The sequence below is a fragment of the Barbatula barbatula genome (assembly GCF_947034865.1).
Source record: "Barbatula barbatula genome assembly, chromosome: 16".
Lineage (NCBI taxonomy): Eukaryota > Metazoa > Chordata > Actinopteri > Cypriniformes > Nemacheilidae > Barbatula > Barbatula barbatula.
The window spans coordinates 35,896-48,430 of record NC_136779.1 but is presented as its reverse complement, the minus strand read 5'-3'; the positions used below and the strand labels follow the sequence as shown (position 1 = coordinate 48,430).

Sequence of the window (12,535 nt, the reverse complement as noted above, 5' to 3'; positions counted from 1 at the left end):
TATGGGGTTCACAAGGAGTTGCACGATTGCTTTGGACGCGAATAAAACCCCTATTTCCATATCTAGTTTTTCACTGTTGATTCAACCTGTGCTCGTGGGATTTTCGGTGAAGGTAATGGTTTTAAATGACAGGGGGTGACATTGTGATATGGTGAATACATTTTGACAGCCATGGGAGCCTTTTAGGATTAATTCCCCTAGGGGATGGGGACTCGGACTGTCTCTGGGACTGGGCCGGAGGCGTGTGGGGTGGTCAGCTGGTTTGTGGCCAGTGCACACCGAGCTCTGTCTTTTGACATTTGGCTTTGGCTCTTACAAATTCCTAACCCTAACCTAACCCTAACTCACCTGATATGTAGACACATATATATATATATATATATATATATATACACATATATATGCTGATAATGGCTTAGGCTCCCACAAGTCCCTAACCATATGATCACACACAGTGATTAGTATTATTTACTTAGTATTATTTACTAGGTTAAGTTAAACTACATTTACATTTACATTTATTCATTTGGCAGACGCTTTTATCCAAAGCGACTTACAAGTATTTTTATACAGTGGCACATTACTGCAGAGCAATCAGGGGTAAGGTGCCTTGCTCAAGGGCCCTTCAGTCATGACCTGCTGGCACTGAGATTAGAACCGCCGACCTTCTGATCACAAGCCCAACGCTCTAACCATTAGGCCACAGCTGACCTCTAACCATTAGGCCACAAACTATTCATGTACTGTGTTTTACCTTTTTTGTGTTTTTCGTTTTTTTCCCCCTGTAAAGCTGCTTTGAAACAATGCAAATTGTGAAAAGCGCTATATATATATATAAAATTTAATTGACCTTAGGTGGTCAGCAGAGAGTGGGCCAGTGCACAGCCATTTCTGGGGCCTTAGGGCCTAGATCTTGGATTTTTTTGCCCCAACCCTGCACTTCAGTGCACACAGAGTTTTACGTCTTTGATGTTTGGCTTTGGTTCTCACAAGTCCATAACCCAACCCTAATATTAACCTTTGAAATTAACCTTTCAAAGTTGTAAATTTGCTCAATGTTTAATCAAAAAGCGTCGGAAACAACTGTAGGGCTACGTTCCATTCGAAATGTATAGACGAGGCCTTACTAACGAGCCTAACAGTTCAAGGCAAGCTTTAGTTCAATTTAGAACAGGAATGTTGGAACGTTCCCCAGCCTGCAGAAGATAGTAAAACAATATGAATATTTGATGTCTGTTTGCTAAATTTAAGGCTACATTGGTCGATCGCACACCAGCCAATGGTAGAATGTTTGACACACACACAGGGAGGAATGTAAGCGCTTAGCCTGAAATCTATTTTGAGCACCCCGACAGAAAGCCACTGTGATTTCATTTGGGAAAAGTGGCTTGCAAACACTCTGAACTGCGCATGAGGATGAGAACACAGCTGGCATTTTTGACAGTCGGAGGTCTGTCATTAAAGGTCTGCTTAAAAAAAAAGAGTCAAATCAGTGATGTTGTCCATCAAACATGGACTGCTCATTTGATATTCAGACTGACCACTCTTGAGCTTTTTTATATCTTACAGCTGACGACAAATGTGATTCTTATTTGTAAAACATCATGTAGCTAGTTTACTTACTTTAAAGTGAAAACAGTGGAGTATGAATGTTTAAAGTGTGTAAGATTTGTATGGCCTGTATATCTTTTTCTGAATCTCTAATATCAGCAATTGAACTGGATGATACCAGTGAGTAACGAATACTTTGAATGAACAACACGATACTGTCCTCTCTAAAGGATAAATATTCTCCTTATCTGATGTGGTGGGGTGGTCGGGAAGCAGGGTGGAGCGTAATAGCTCCATTTCACTTGTAAGGAAAGAGCAGCCTCTGAGACGGTGGAAAGCGGTTGGTAAATTCTATATTTGCTTTGACCATACACCGGTGCTCCACCCAGTACACACAGTCCATATTAACCACGCAGAGTCTTCGGGCTTTAAATGCAGCCTAAAATGTTGTTGTGAAACATTCCTTGATTATTTTGTCTGTTATATATAGACTGAATTTAAGCTATAGTTTAAGTGTGTGTGTGTGTGGGGGGGGGGGGGCAGAAGTTGAGGTTAGGTTTAAACTGCTCTATACCAAACACAGGAGGAGTTCTGAGTATATCATCATGTTGGATTTTCTTTGGTGCTTTAAATAGCAGATAGGGTTGTAAACACGACAGCTTCATACTTGAAAATAAAATATTGCTATAAGTGTGTGGATGGACGGATGGGCATGGATGTGACCCAACTCAAGATTTCAGAGTTTGCATTTGCTCAAAGCCATATTGCTTAGTATTTTTGAGCCGTCGTGGTGGTTTACGAGGATTCCTGGACTCCACCCTAATTAGTGCTTGCAGATCTTTGTTTAAATTTAGATGCCTGTGCAGAAAACTCGAGAGAAAAGATTCATGAATCCTGAGCTGTAGATAAAGATCTTCACATTCTGTACTTTAACAACTCTGTGGCAGAACTGCCATCATATATTTCATTAAATAGTTCAATCAAATTGAATGTAATGAAGCCTGTCGTTACCAAGGAGAATACTGTTAACTGTTTAATACATTTAATTCCTCAAAAATCAAAAAGTACAGACAAGGCACAAACATTCAGATTCAGTGGACATAGTGAAATGATATTGGATATCGAACAAAAATCTGATATTTCCTGATGGAGAGAAAGATTTTGAACAGGAACAAATAAACAGGATCTCCTTGTTTTCAAACACTGTAAGTTTTTTTTTTTTGTGCTGTGCTGGCCTCTATATGAAAAAGCTCAGAGTTTATTATTTGCTTGGCCAAAACCACAGAGAAAACACATGGAGGATTTGACGTCTGTATCAAAAAATATTACAGCCTCTTCTCAACAAACTGTACGGATGTGGGATTTCCAGTTCACACCTAAATAGAGCCTGTTTATATAAGTCTATAAATGGCATCTGTAAATTTCAAAGCACCCTCCTTCCTAAGGTGAGAGTGTGTGGTTTCAATAATATAAGATGAATTTCTGCAAACCAGCTGCAGAAACAATATTTAGAGAACCACCCCACTCCACCTAAAATAAACACACGTTCTGTTTAAGAACACCCTCATCTAATAACTCCATTACCTTTGACTTACTTGCCTTCTATTACAAAAGTAAATGTTTTATTTCTCAACAGCGCTTCAAAAACGATGTCATGACAATTTACAGTACGTCACATACCACTTCATATACCTCAGCGTCTGTTTACAATCATAAGAATGTTTTTTCTTCAATCAAGCTTACTGATTTATCAGTCAACATCTCTTTGTTCTCTGCGAACCTATAGCCAAACAGAGTCATTGTGGGGCCGCACACTTTTTCCACCAACTGGACCAGTTTGAAGGGAATGCTAAACCTCCATTTCTCCACCTGTACAGAGGAGTTTTTCTGAGTGGAATACACTCCACCCACCTCCTTAGACGCTTGGGTACTTTTTAAGATCCACTCTTCTAACTTTGAACTAAAGGGAAGCCCTGTGAAATTGTACATGTCTGCTGCTTTGCTCATGGGGAACCGAGCTATGTCCTCGTAGCGTACCAGCATGTAGCGGCCACGAAGCCATGCTGGCTGTTTCAGTCCCATCTCAGCAGACATGCGAATGTTATCGCAATTTCCTTTCAGCTTTCTCACTTCGTCGTCGTCTACTGGAATGTCTCTGTCCGTGGCCCACCTCTTCCAGTTTTTGTACTTGCTAGAAAAGGCTACCATACGTGAAGCAAGCACAGCGCGAGGGTCTCGGACAAGCTGGATGAATTTCATGTCTAGTCGTTGGTCCTCGGCCAACGGCCTCAGAATTTCTAACTGACGCACGCGGACGGATTTAATGGCAAGATGCTGCTTCTGCATACAGGAGTGAGAGGCGAGGGTCAGGTTGAGCGGCCCGCAGCGGCGCGTGCGACAGTGGTAGCGCTCAAAAACTTTTTTGATGAAGGGCGTGCAGATGGGATCTTCGCACAGCGATTGGCTCGATTCACGACGGAAAAGGGAGGAGGTGATATGCTCTTGCGGCGGGGGCTCGATGAAGCTCTCCAGCAGAGAGAAGTCACACAGGAAAAGCTGGCGCAGAACGTCACGATATGCCGGGCCCGCAACCGTGGCATTCGTCCCTCCGCTCTCCAACGTTAACATGCGCTCCACGTGCCACAGCGGCTCAAACAGGTAAAACATATTTGACCCCTGCTGGTTAAAGAATTCACCCACGAACGAGGAGCCCGTACGAGTCGTAGCCAACAGAAGAATGTGTTTCCTTCCTCCCGCGGCAGACGAAGGCGACGGGCTCACCTGGACAGACTGGGCAAAGTTGTTCACCCGATAGGGCGAGATTTCAGTCTGGTTGATGAAAGATAAAACAGATCCATTGTGTCCCTGAATGGACGAGACAGACGCAGCGGGCAGCAGGAGTGGCGTCAAAGGGGTTAGCTTTGGGCTCAGCTTATCAGACACCCTGAAAGAAAAAAAAAATGAAATGCTAAAATAATGTCCTGACTTGCAAATAACAGAACTTTTATCTATAAGTGACATTTCTCTTTGATGATGAATGGTGCCTACTTGGAAATTATGTTGTTTTCCTTTTCTATAATGACCAGAGCCACAATAAAGATGACAGAGACGGCATATTTAACACGCATTCTTGTGAGTGATAGTGTCTCTCTCTCAGTCGCTCATTCAAATCAGTCCCTTCTTCATCTTTTTTCTCTGCTCAGACTCTGAAACGAAACAAACATGTGACACATGAATCATGGCATACATAGCAAATATTGTTCATTGGAAACAATTCATGATTAACATTGTCTTATTAGAATGGTCTAACCCTTTCCATAATACCACGCACTGTCATTTATTTCAACCTTCTTCTGTGTTATTGTTTTGTTTTCTATATAAATATATGTTTTTGTATTAGCTATATAAATAAAATATAATAGAAACTGACAGCAACATAATTCATTGTATTATTATGTAAAAAAACATGAATGAATATTTGAAAGCTGTCTTATAAATAATTTCTCAGGAGTCGGGGGCTTGTATATAAGACACATCACACACACATCAAACAAAGACAGTAAAACATTTGTAGAATTCACCAGTCATGTTGTTTAAATGTACGTGATTATTGCAATTAAAATAAGAGCTTTGTGAAACATGTCAAAGGCAACACGGATAGTGAAGAAAATATCAAATTATTGTAATCTTGTCTGTTTAGTAGCCATGATGGTTTGAATTAGAAACACATTTAGAATATTAAACAGGTTAGATCATAACTTGGGACTTAAGATGGGAAATTACTGTAATATGGCCAGCACTGTTAACACCGGCCGTCATCAATGTGCATTGGAAATCAAAAGTTATTATTTAAGAAAAATAAATTAAGGACAGAAAAAGTCTAACATTTTAGATATGCACTCTTAAAAATGAAAAAACGTTTTCAAATTATTCAGAAGCTAAACCAGACAGCCAGATCTGCCATCAAAACCACAGATACTGTATTTGTCTTGTTAGAGATAATTATACAGTAAATTCCAGCATATGGTGGTTAGAAGGCAAGTCTGGTCTTGTTTTTATGATGTGAGAGCTGTAAATTAGACTCAGTGTAACATCGGAGATTTCATTTTCTTACCATGTCTATAACTATCAAAGTTCATCTCTTCAAAATTCACCATTTTGTGCATGTCAGCTGAATAGATGATAATCTGCACAATAAATACAAAACAATAAATCCCATTCTTTCTGTGTGCTTCCCAGGATCAGGGATTTTTGTTATGTTTTAGTTTTAATTTATCGATAGGGTCATAATCAATGGCTTTATCAGTACATATATCAGTACTATAAATTACAAAAAGTATTTGATTTTATAACATTAAATAATATATTAAATAAATAGAGCTTTGTTGACTAAATAGTAACAAAATAATTTGAATGGCTCCGTTTAAGAGTATCAGATGTCTTTGTGAAATGCATGAATGTAAATGATCAATGAATCAATGAATATCATGTGAGTGTAAAACTCACTGGTGACACACGTGTGTTACATTCCACACACACTCGCAAGACATTCACACTGCACAAGAACACAAACTAAGAATTAAATATTAATGATACATCCTTTTATAAACATGTCATCTATTTTCCCCACTCACTTTCGTTCCGTCTTTAATCATTGATAGTCCCATGATCCGATAATAAATGAAATAATATTATTTATTGTCATTCTCTACTAATTACCCAAACCCTAAGTTTGAGACAACATTGAACATAAACCTCTAGAAGGTCCTTTGTGCTTTCTAATATCGCACCGCTAATATAATAAACGTCATGTGATACTGTACCATATTTGCTCGTCCGATCGCAGCATCACAGAGAAAATTCCCAAAACATTGAATAAAAATAAATATTCATTATTATAACCATCGCGTCCATTCAACGCAGCCCCGGCATTGCACATTAAAACATAAAAAACTCAAATCAAAGCAAAAAATCGATACAAAAGCACAAAATGTATCGGAAATCCACTGATATCAAATGAAAAATAATGCATTTGAACGGAAAAGTACAAAATAGAAAACGCGTGCAGATCTGAGAAGTGATGTGATTCACATCCAGCGCGAGCGCGTCTGTTTCCAGAGAGAGGTGAAAGAAAACGCGTCACTTGATCCCCGCCGATTCCCCTCCCCTTAGCTACAGAAAAAAACAACGTGATGACGTCATCTCTCTGCGACTGGTTATGAAAAATAAAGAACAAACGCCACCCGTGTGTTCACGTTAGACGCCAGTCGCCATTTCAAAATGAGTTTTTGGAGGTCTTGTCGTATTTTTATAGATCTTAAAAAGGTCTACGTTCTTCATTTGTTATTGAATTCCCCTTTGCTAAATTATTTATATTAAACAACCCAATTTTATAGAGTAAGGGAATGACAATCTGCACACAAAACGTTAACAAATAACACATATTGTAAAAGTCGAAAAAGTGTCAAGGAATAAAAAGAAAACAAACGACAACATCATTTAATATGATGTACCAAGGCATTGATTATATTAAGATATATATATACGAAACAAAAACAGTAAACAGCGAGATTCACGAAGTGTCCGACTTCAAAGGTCTTTTTTGACTCCTCCCCTTACTGCAGCCGCCTCCTCTCACCTACATTACAGGCGCATCTCAAACAAGCCTAACGTTCCGGAAGGCGTTCTGTGTTACGTCATCAGTGGACGCCGAACTCTGAAGTGAAACTAAGCAACAAACCGACTGGTGAGTTTGACGTGATTTGAATTGATTGTTTAGCGATACACTATAAAACTAAACATGAATGTTAAACTATTACATCATTGTCTTTATATTAAAGCACGTGCGCGTCACTGGCCAGGCTTACTTTTCTGTGTATTCGTTTATGTACTCGGGTGTTTGGTTTGCTTTTGAAGTTAAAGAAAATCTCGCGTAAATGGTTTTGTGTGTTTTAATAAAAGTCTCTGGTAGGAATCAGTAAGTTACAGTGATGCTGGTGTCACGTCTGTCATGTCTGGGGTCTGTTCCTCTGGTGGGACTGAGATCTTTCCTGCGTCAGGGTCCTGGTGGTCTGATGAAACCTCAGCAGCAGGTACGAGTGCTTCATCTTACATGTACTGACCGAGGTTACTCTTCTTCTGCTGATGTGGATGATGATGAAAGAGCTGCGTAAGACCTGCTTGAGTCCTTTCAATGAGAGCAGCTGCTGAATGACTTACTGTGTTTTGTGTTGTTTGTGATCAGAGTTATTCCACCAAAGCTCGACTGGGCTTCCGCCGCAGCAAGACCACGAAAGAACAGATTCACAATGCAGCGGTTGAACCTGCGACACACACTGCTATTAAATGTTTGTTCTGTCAACATTATCTTCCATAAACATTGGGTCTAATTTGCCAGTCGTCTGTATTTTTGGAGCTGAACTGGTGTCTGCACAGAAATGTTAACTGCCAATTCAAACATTAAAAACTTGAAATATAAATCCTCAGAACTCATTACCAATATATTGTGCAAGAGCCATTGAAATACAGAGTGATGACACTCGATCTCGCAGCTATGTGATCACGTGGTTCATTGAGCACTCAATAGTTCCAAACAAATCCGTGCTGTCAACCGATTTGTAGTTCTGGTCTGAATCAGACACAGAATCAACACAGGATATTCGGAGGAAGGAGGCTGAACTTATTCTTCTCTCTAATAAAGGCAGGGATCTCTGTGTTTGTCTGTCTGTTTGCATTTTTATGAAGTCGAGAACCGTTCATCCAATCGACTTCACAAGTGATGCTGCAGTCCCAAGGTTGTGCAGTGTCGCATTTTGGTGTAATATAGACATGCGACATGTTCAGAATGAATCAACTTTTAATATACTACAGAAGAGCGCGAGCCGGAAGCGGGGTACCTTGCTCACATTAAAATAGTTCAGTTCGGTTTTTCCATTCATGCATAACATGAAGGAGACTCTTTAAACTGTTGCCGCCATTCAAATAGTTTAGTTTTTTTTTCAATGGTTAATTCGTTATATTTATTTGCCTTTATTACGTTAGTTTAGAAAAATTTGAATATTTCTTGTTTGTTGCTCAGGCATAGAATCCAGTTTGATTGCCAACCGTGCCAGAGACGCAGATGTAAAAGCACGACATGGCACGAGTCTGTTTAAATTCCTCATTCAAGCTTCAAATGTCACTGTAAGAAAAAAAGCTTTGGATACGTGCGACATAGTGACATGCAACCCTAACCCTAAACTACTCCAAATATTAGGTGGAGATGTATAAACATGCCATTATTTCGCCCAACTGTACAGCAGATGTGTTTGGGAGACATTGAAATGAATGGGCTTCATTGCAGTGTTAGGAACTACTGGTCCCTCCATGACACGAGTTACCATACGCATTCCATTCTTTCAGTAGACGTCTATGCGAGTGTCGTAACTCTGTTTTTCTACGGCTCTGTATTGCGCTATTAAGCTATTTTCATATTCCCTTTAGGAGTCCAGAAATGAGCAATTTATAAGTCTAGAAATACATGTTTTGTGTTTATACATTTTTTATTTTAGAATTTTTTATTTTTACGGATGTGACAAGAAGAACATGTTTTTGAGAGATGACATACTTTCTATCTAAAGTGTAACCTTCATTTGCAGTTGACCACATGGGCAGAATCATCCTGGCAGGAGGCGCCGCGGTCGGATTGGGAGCTTTGTGTTATTACGGCCTCGGAATGTCCAATGAAATGGGAGCAATAGAGAAAGCAGTGTAAGCCTTGCCCTCGATCATCATGTCTTAAAGCTCAGTTAGTCAGAAAGCAACATTCATGTGTATAGATCAAACCTCTCATGACATCACATTCTCTTGTCACATTAGGGTGTGAAATCAGGAATGTCTTGCGATCTTACTTCTCATAAGTAAACATTTGTGTAGAAACAAAAGCATATTTCCTTTATCAGAGCACAGTCCTGTTTCTTTTCTCTTTTTATTACACTCGAGGCCTTGACTGTTTATGTTTAGTTTGAGGTGTTGACTGGTGCCACTCTCTGTAAACACACTCTCCATGCTTATCTTGAGAAAAAGGCTGCGTTTAATTTACTCACTTCAATCAAAACCCTATTAAGCTGCAAGTAAAGCATAAAGATGCACAAGTATTGTAAATAAGTATTGGAATTTTGGATTGATTTACTTTTTAGTCCCAACCCTATAATATAGATGATTAGAATATAACCTGATTTATAGCTGGTAGTTTTTAAATCTCGCTGTATCTCTAAAGTAAATGCACGTTTAATGTTGCAGCAGCTCGTTTCTCTTTCTCAAAACAATTAAACGTGACTATATGACTGTCTTGTGTCAACAACTTGTGAAAATGTTTTTATCCGCAGGATCTGGCCACAGTACGTGAAGGACAGGATTCACTCCACATACATGTACTTTGCGGGCAGTGTGGGTCTGACAGGTCTGTCTGCTGTTGCCGTCAGCAGATCTCCAGCTCTCATGGGGCTCATGATGAGAGGCTCCTGGCTGGTACGCAACTCTTTACACTACATTTACATTTATATATTTAAAAGACAGTTTGATCCAAACTGTTGATACTTTGATATTCAAACATTTTGATATTTTGATTCTTATCACTAAACTAACAATACGTGGTGTCTACAAAATAATGTTTACAAGTAGGGGTTTTCAAGTAAGATATGAACAAATATGATCTGTGTTTATTTCTCTTGAAGTGGATTCTTCATATGAAAAAATGCAAAGTGTTTTTTACTTCATAATTGTCTGCAGGCTATCGGTGCAACATTTGCAGCCATGATTGGTGCGGGAATGTTGGTGAGGTCCATCTCATATGAGCACAGTATGGTACCGAAACACCTGGCCTGGGCACTGCATGCAGGTAAAGTCCTTTCACAGTCTTAAGGCTGCAAGGTCAGAAGCGATGTAGTACTTTAAGCCTCCACTGGAGGGCAGTTTGGTCTGTTCTAATCCAGAGGTAGTCAACTTTCATTGACTCATATTTCTGGGGGCCAGAATCTGTGACAGTTTTCCCACACACACAACAGGATTCATAATTAAAATCTGTACCATTAATCGAAAGGTTACCTAGGATTGTCATGAGGGGGAATTAGGCCTGATTGTCTTGCAATGTGTTTTCAGACTCATATTTGCGTATTTACTTCTGTTTCTAGGTGTGATGGGAGCCGTAATTGCTCCGTTAACTCTGTTTGGTGGCCCGCTGATGATTCGAGCTGCCTGGTACACAGCAGGCATTGTGGGCGGTTTGTCAACTGTGGCCATGTGTGCGCCCAGTGAGAAGTTTCTCAGCATGGGCGGCCCGCTAGCTGTGGGATTTGGAGTGGTGTTTGCCTCTTCTCTGGGTAAGATGCATTTTTAGTTCAGCACAGAGATTTTCTTACCATTTGATGAATTTCATGTGATCAACCATAATTTTTTCTCCAAAGGTTCCATGTTTCTGCCGCCCACCTCAGCTTTAGGGGCCGGTCTGTACTCGGTGGCTATTTATGGAGGTCTGGTGCTCTTCAGCATGTTCCTGCTGTATGATACACAGAAGGTCATTAAGCGAGCAGAGACGCACCCCTTTTATGGCGTTCAGAAGTATGACCCTATTAATGCGTAAGTGACGTGTGTGGGCACGCACAGGAAAATGTTGGAAATTTAGGAACTTGGAATAATGGGCCGTGTGCCGGGATTTAAATGTAAATTCTGTCTTCTATAAAAGAAATATCTTTCTGACTGTGATGTGTAGTTTTGCTTTGACTTTGATCTTACAGGTGTATGGGCATTTACATGGACACAGTCAATATCTTCATGCGGCTGGTGATGATTCTAGCCAATGGTGGAGGAAACAGGAGAAAGTAGCCGTCATGAGACGAGATGCCGGGTGAATCTGTTGATTTTGTTTATACACAGAAGAAACTTCTGATTTATCACTTTAGCTAAAATGCATCTTAAATACATCAGACAGTCAAAGTTTAATGACAATGAGTTCATTTGTGACATGTATCGAGAACAAATGCAGGTCATCCTAATATTATTTTGTAAAGTATAATTGCTATTTATTTCTTCCTGAGAAACATTTAGCTCACAGTTTCATAAACCTGAAGCCACTAAAGTCTGGCTAGAGGATCTGTGTGTTACATGTGTGTGCTATTTCTGTTTAAATGCTTCAATAAACTTTTAACAATCTAATACATTTTTTCCTTGTATTCATATAGTTCAAATGCACAGTTTATTTCATAGAATGCTCATCTAATGAACTGCTGTAATGTAACAGATGTGTATGATAAGGGAGGATTGCAAGACACTGCTGTAGACTCCTCACTAATGAGTATTTCATGAGTCATAAATGTATGGAGAACATATAGGCTTCTGTCACGATGTTGTGTTGGTGCTGTTATGGATGTTTCATGCTGTATTATGTAACCTGACCAGCAGCTGATGACAGTGAGATTAGCGAATAATTCTCGTGTCCTCCATCTGTGATTAAATCCTGAAAACACGTTTGCTCTGGCTCAGGAGCGACTTACTTAATAAAAAACATAATTTACTGTAGTTAACATCAGCCACCATAAAGCTCGGTGTGAGAGCACTTGAGCCCTCTCATGATTTTCACAGAAGTCATGAAGAATAGACTTTGAATCACTGGTGAGGAATCAGAAGTGGAATGTCTAACAATTTTCACTTTAGAATTCCCCAATAAAGACCTTAATAAAATCTTGAATTGAATTTTAATTAAACCAAAAACATACTCAATTATCCATTGGTCAATCGTGTCATATTTTGGTTTGTGGTCTAATTTATCAGATGTTTAACACGTGTTACATTTCTATATGCAATATTTCATAAAATGTTGCCCCCCTGGATACTTCTTGGGGCCCCCAGTTTGAGAACCACTGGTCTAGACCACAGCTTCTCAACTGGATACCTAGAGGACCAGTGTCCTGCAGAGTTTAGTTTACACACCTGATCAAAATGTTCATGG

The 12,535-nt window shown here is 39.6% G+C and overlaps 2 protein-coding genes across 4 annotated transcripts; one reads left to right on the top strand and one right to left on the bottom strand.

Annotated features, from left to right (window-relative positions):
- Window positions 1-2,578: 2,578 nt before the first annotated feature.
- LOC306905665 (carbohydrate sulfotransferase 3-like) lies at window positions 2,579-6,692 on the bottom strand. The gene is made up of 3 exons (XM_079476477.1): window positions 6,375-6,692; window positions 4,600-4,757; window positions 2,579-4,495 (listed from the first exon to the last, which is right to left on the bottom strand). Exons 2-3 carry the CDS (start codon window positions 4,677-4,679, stop codon window positions 3,262-3,264), a joined length of 1,314 nt encoding a protein of 437 aa, XP_079332603.1. The 5' UTR covers window positions 4,680-4,757; window positions 6,375-6,692; the 3' UTR covers window positions 2,579-3,261.
- A 528-nt stretch (window positions 6,693-7,220) lies between these two features.
- Window positions 7,221-12,308, top strand: LOC306905667 (growth hormone-inducible transmembrane protein-like). 3 transcript variants are annotated; one of them, XM_079476480.1, is made up of 9 exons: window positions 7,221-7,297; window positions 7,523-7,643; window positions 7,796-7,898; window positions 9,189-9,300; window positions 9,918-10,059; window positions 10,321-10,429; window positions 10,722-10,910; window positions 10,995-11,166; window positions 11,325-12,304. In XM_079476480.1, the coding sequence occupies exons 2-9, from the start codon at window positions 7,542-7,544 to the stop codon at window positions 11,410-11,412; spliced, it is 1,017 nt and encodes a 338-aa protein (XP_079332606.1). In that variant the 5' UTR covers window positions 7,221-7,297; window positions 7,523-7,541; the 3' UTR covers window positions 11,413-12,304. The 3 variants fall into 3 exon arrangements, with proteins under 3 accessions (XP_079332606.1, XP_079332605.1, XP_079332607.1); XM_079476479.1 differs by having other exon boundaries at window positions 7,223-7,297; window positions 7,513-7,643; window positions 11,325-12,308; XM_079476481.1 differs by having other exon boundaries at window positions 7,223-7,297; window positions 7,530-7,643; window positions 11,325-11,745.
- The last annotated feature ends 227 nt before the right edge of the window (window positions 12,309-12,535 follow it).

Coding starts and splice junctions, on each gene's coding strand:
- LOC306905665 (XM_079476477.1), bottom strand. CDS start 4,679: ATGCGTGTTAAATATGCCGTCTCTGTCATCTTTATTGTGGCTCTGGTC. Junction 4,496..4,599: donor GAAAACAACATAATTTCCAA/GTAGGCACCATT, acceptor TTTTTCTTTCAG/GGTGTCTGATAAGCTGAGCC.
- LOC306905667 (XM_079476479.1), top strand. CDS start 7,542: ATGCTGGTGTCACGTCTGTCATGTCTGGGGTCTGTTCCTCTGGTGGGA. Junction 7,644..7,795: donor TGATGAAACCTCAGCAGCAG/GTACGAGTGCTT, acceptor GTTTGTGATCAG/AGTTATTCCACCAAAGCTCG. Junction 10,911..10,994: donor GGTGTTTGCCTCTTCTCTGG/GTAAGATGCATT, acceptor TTTTCTCCAAAG/GTTCCATGTTTCTGCCGCCC.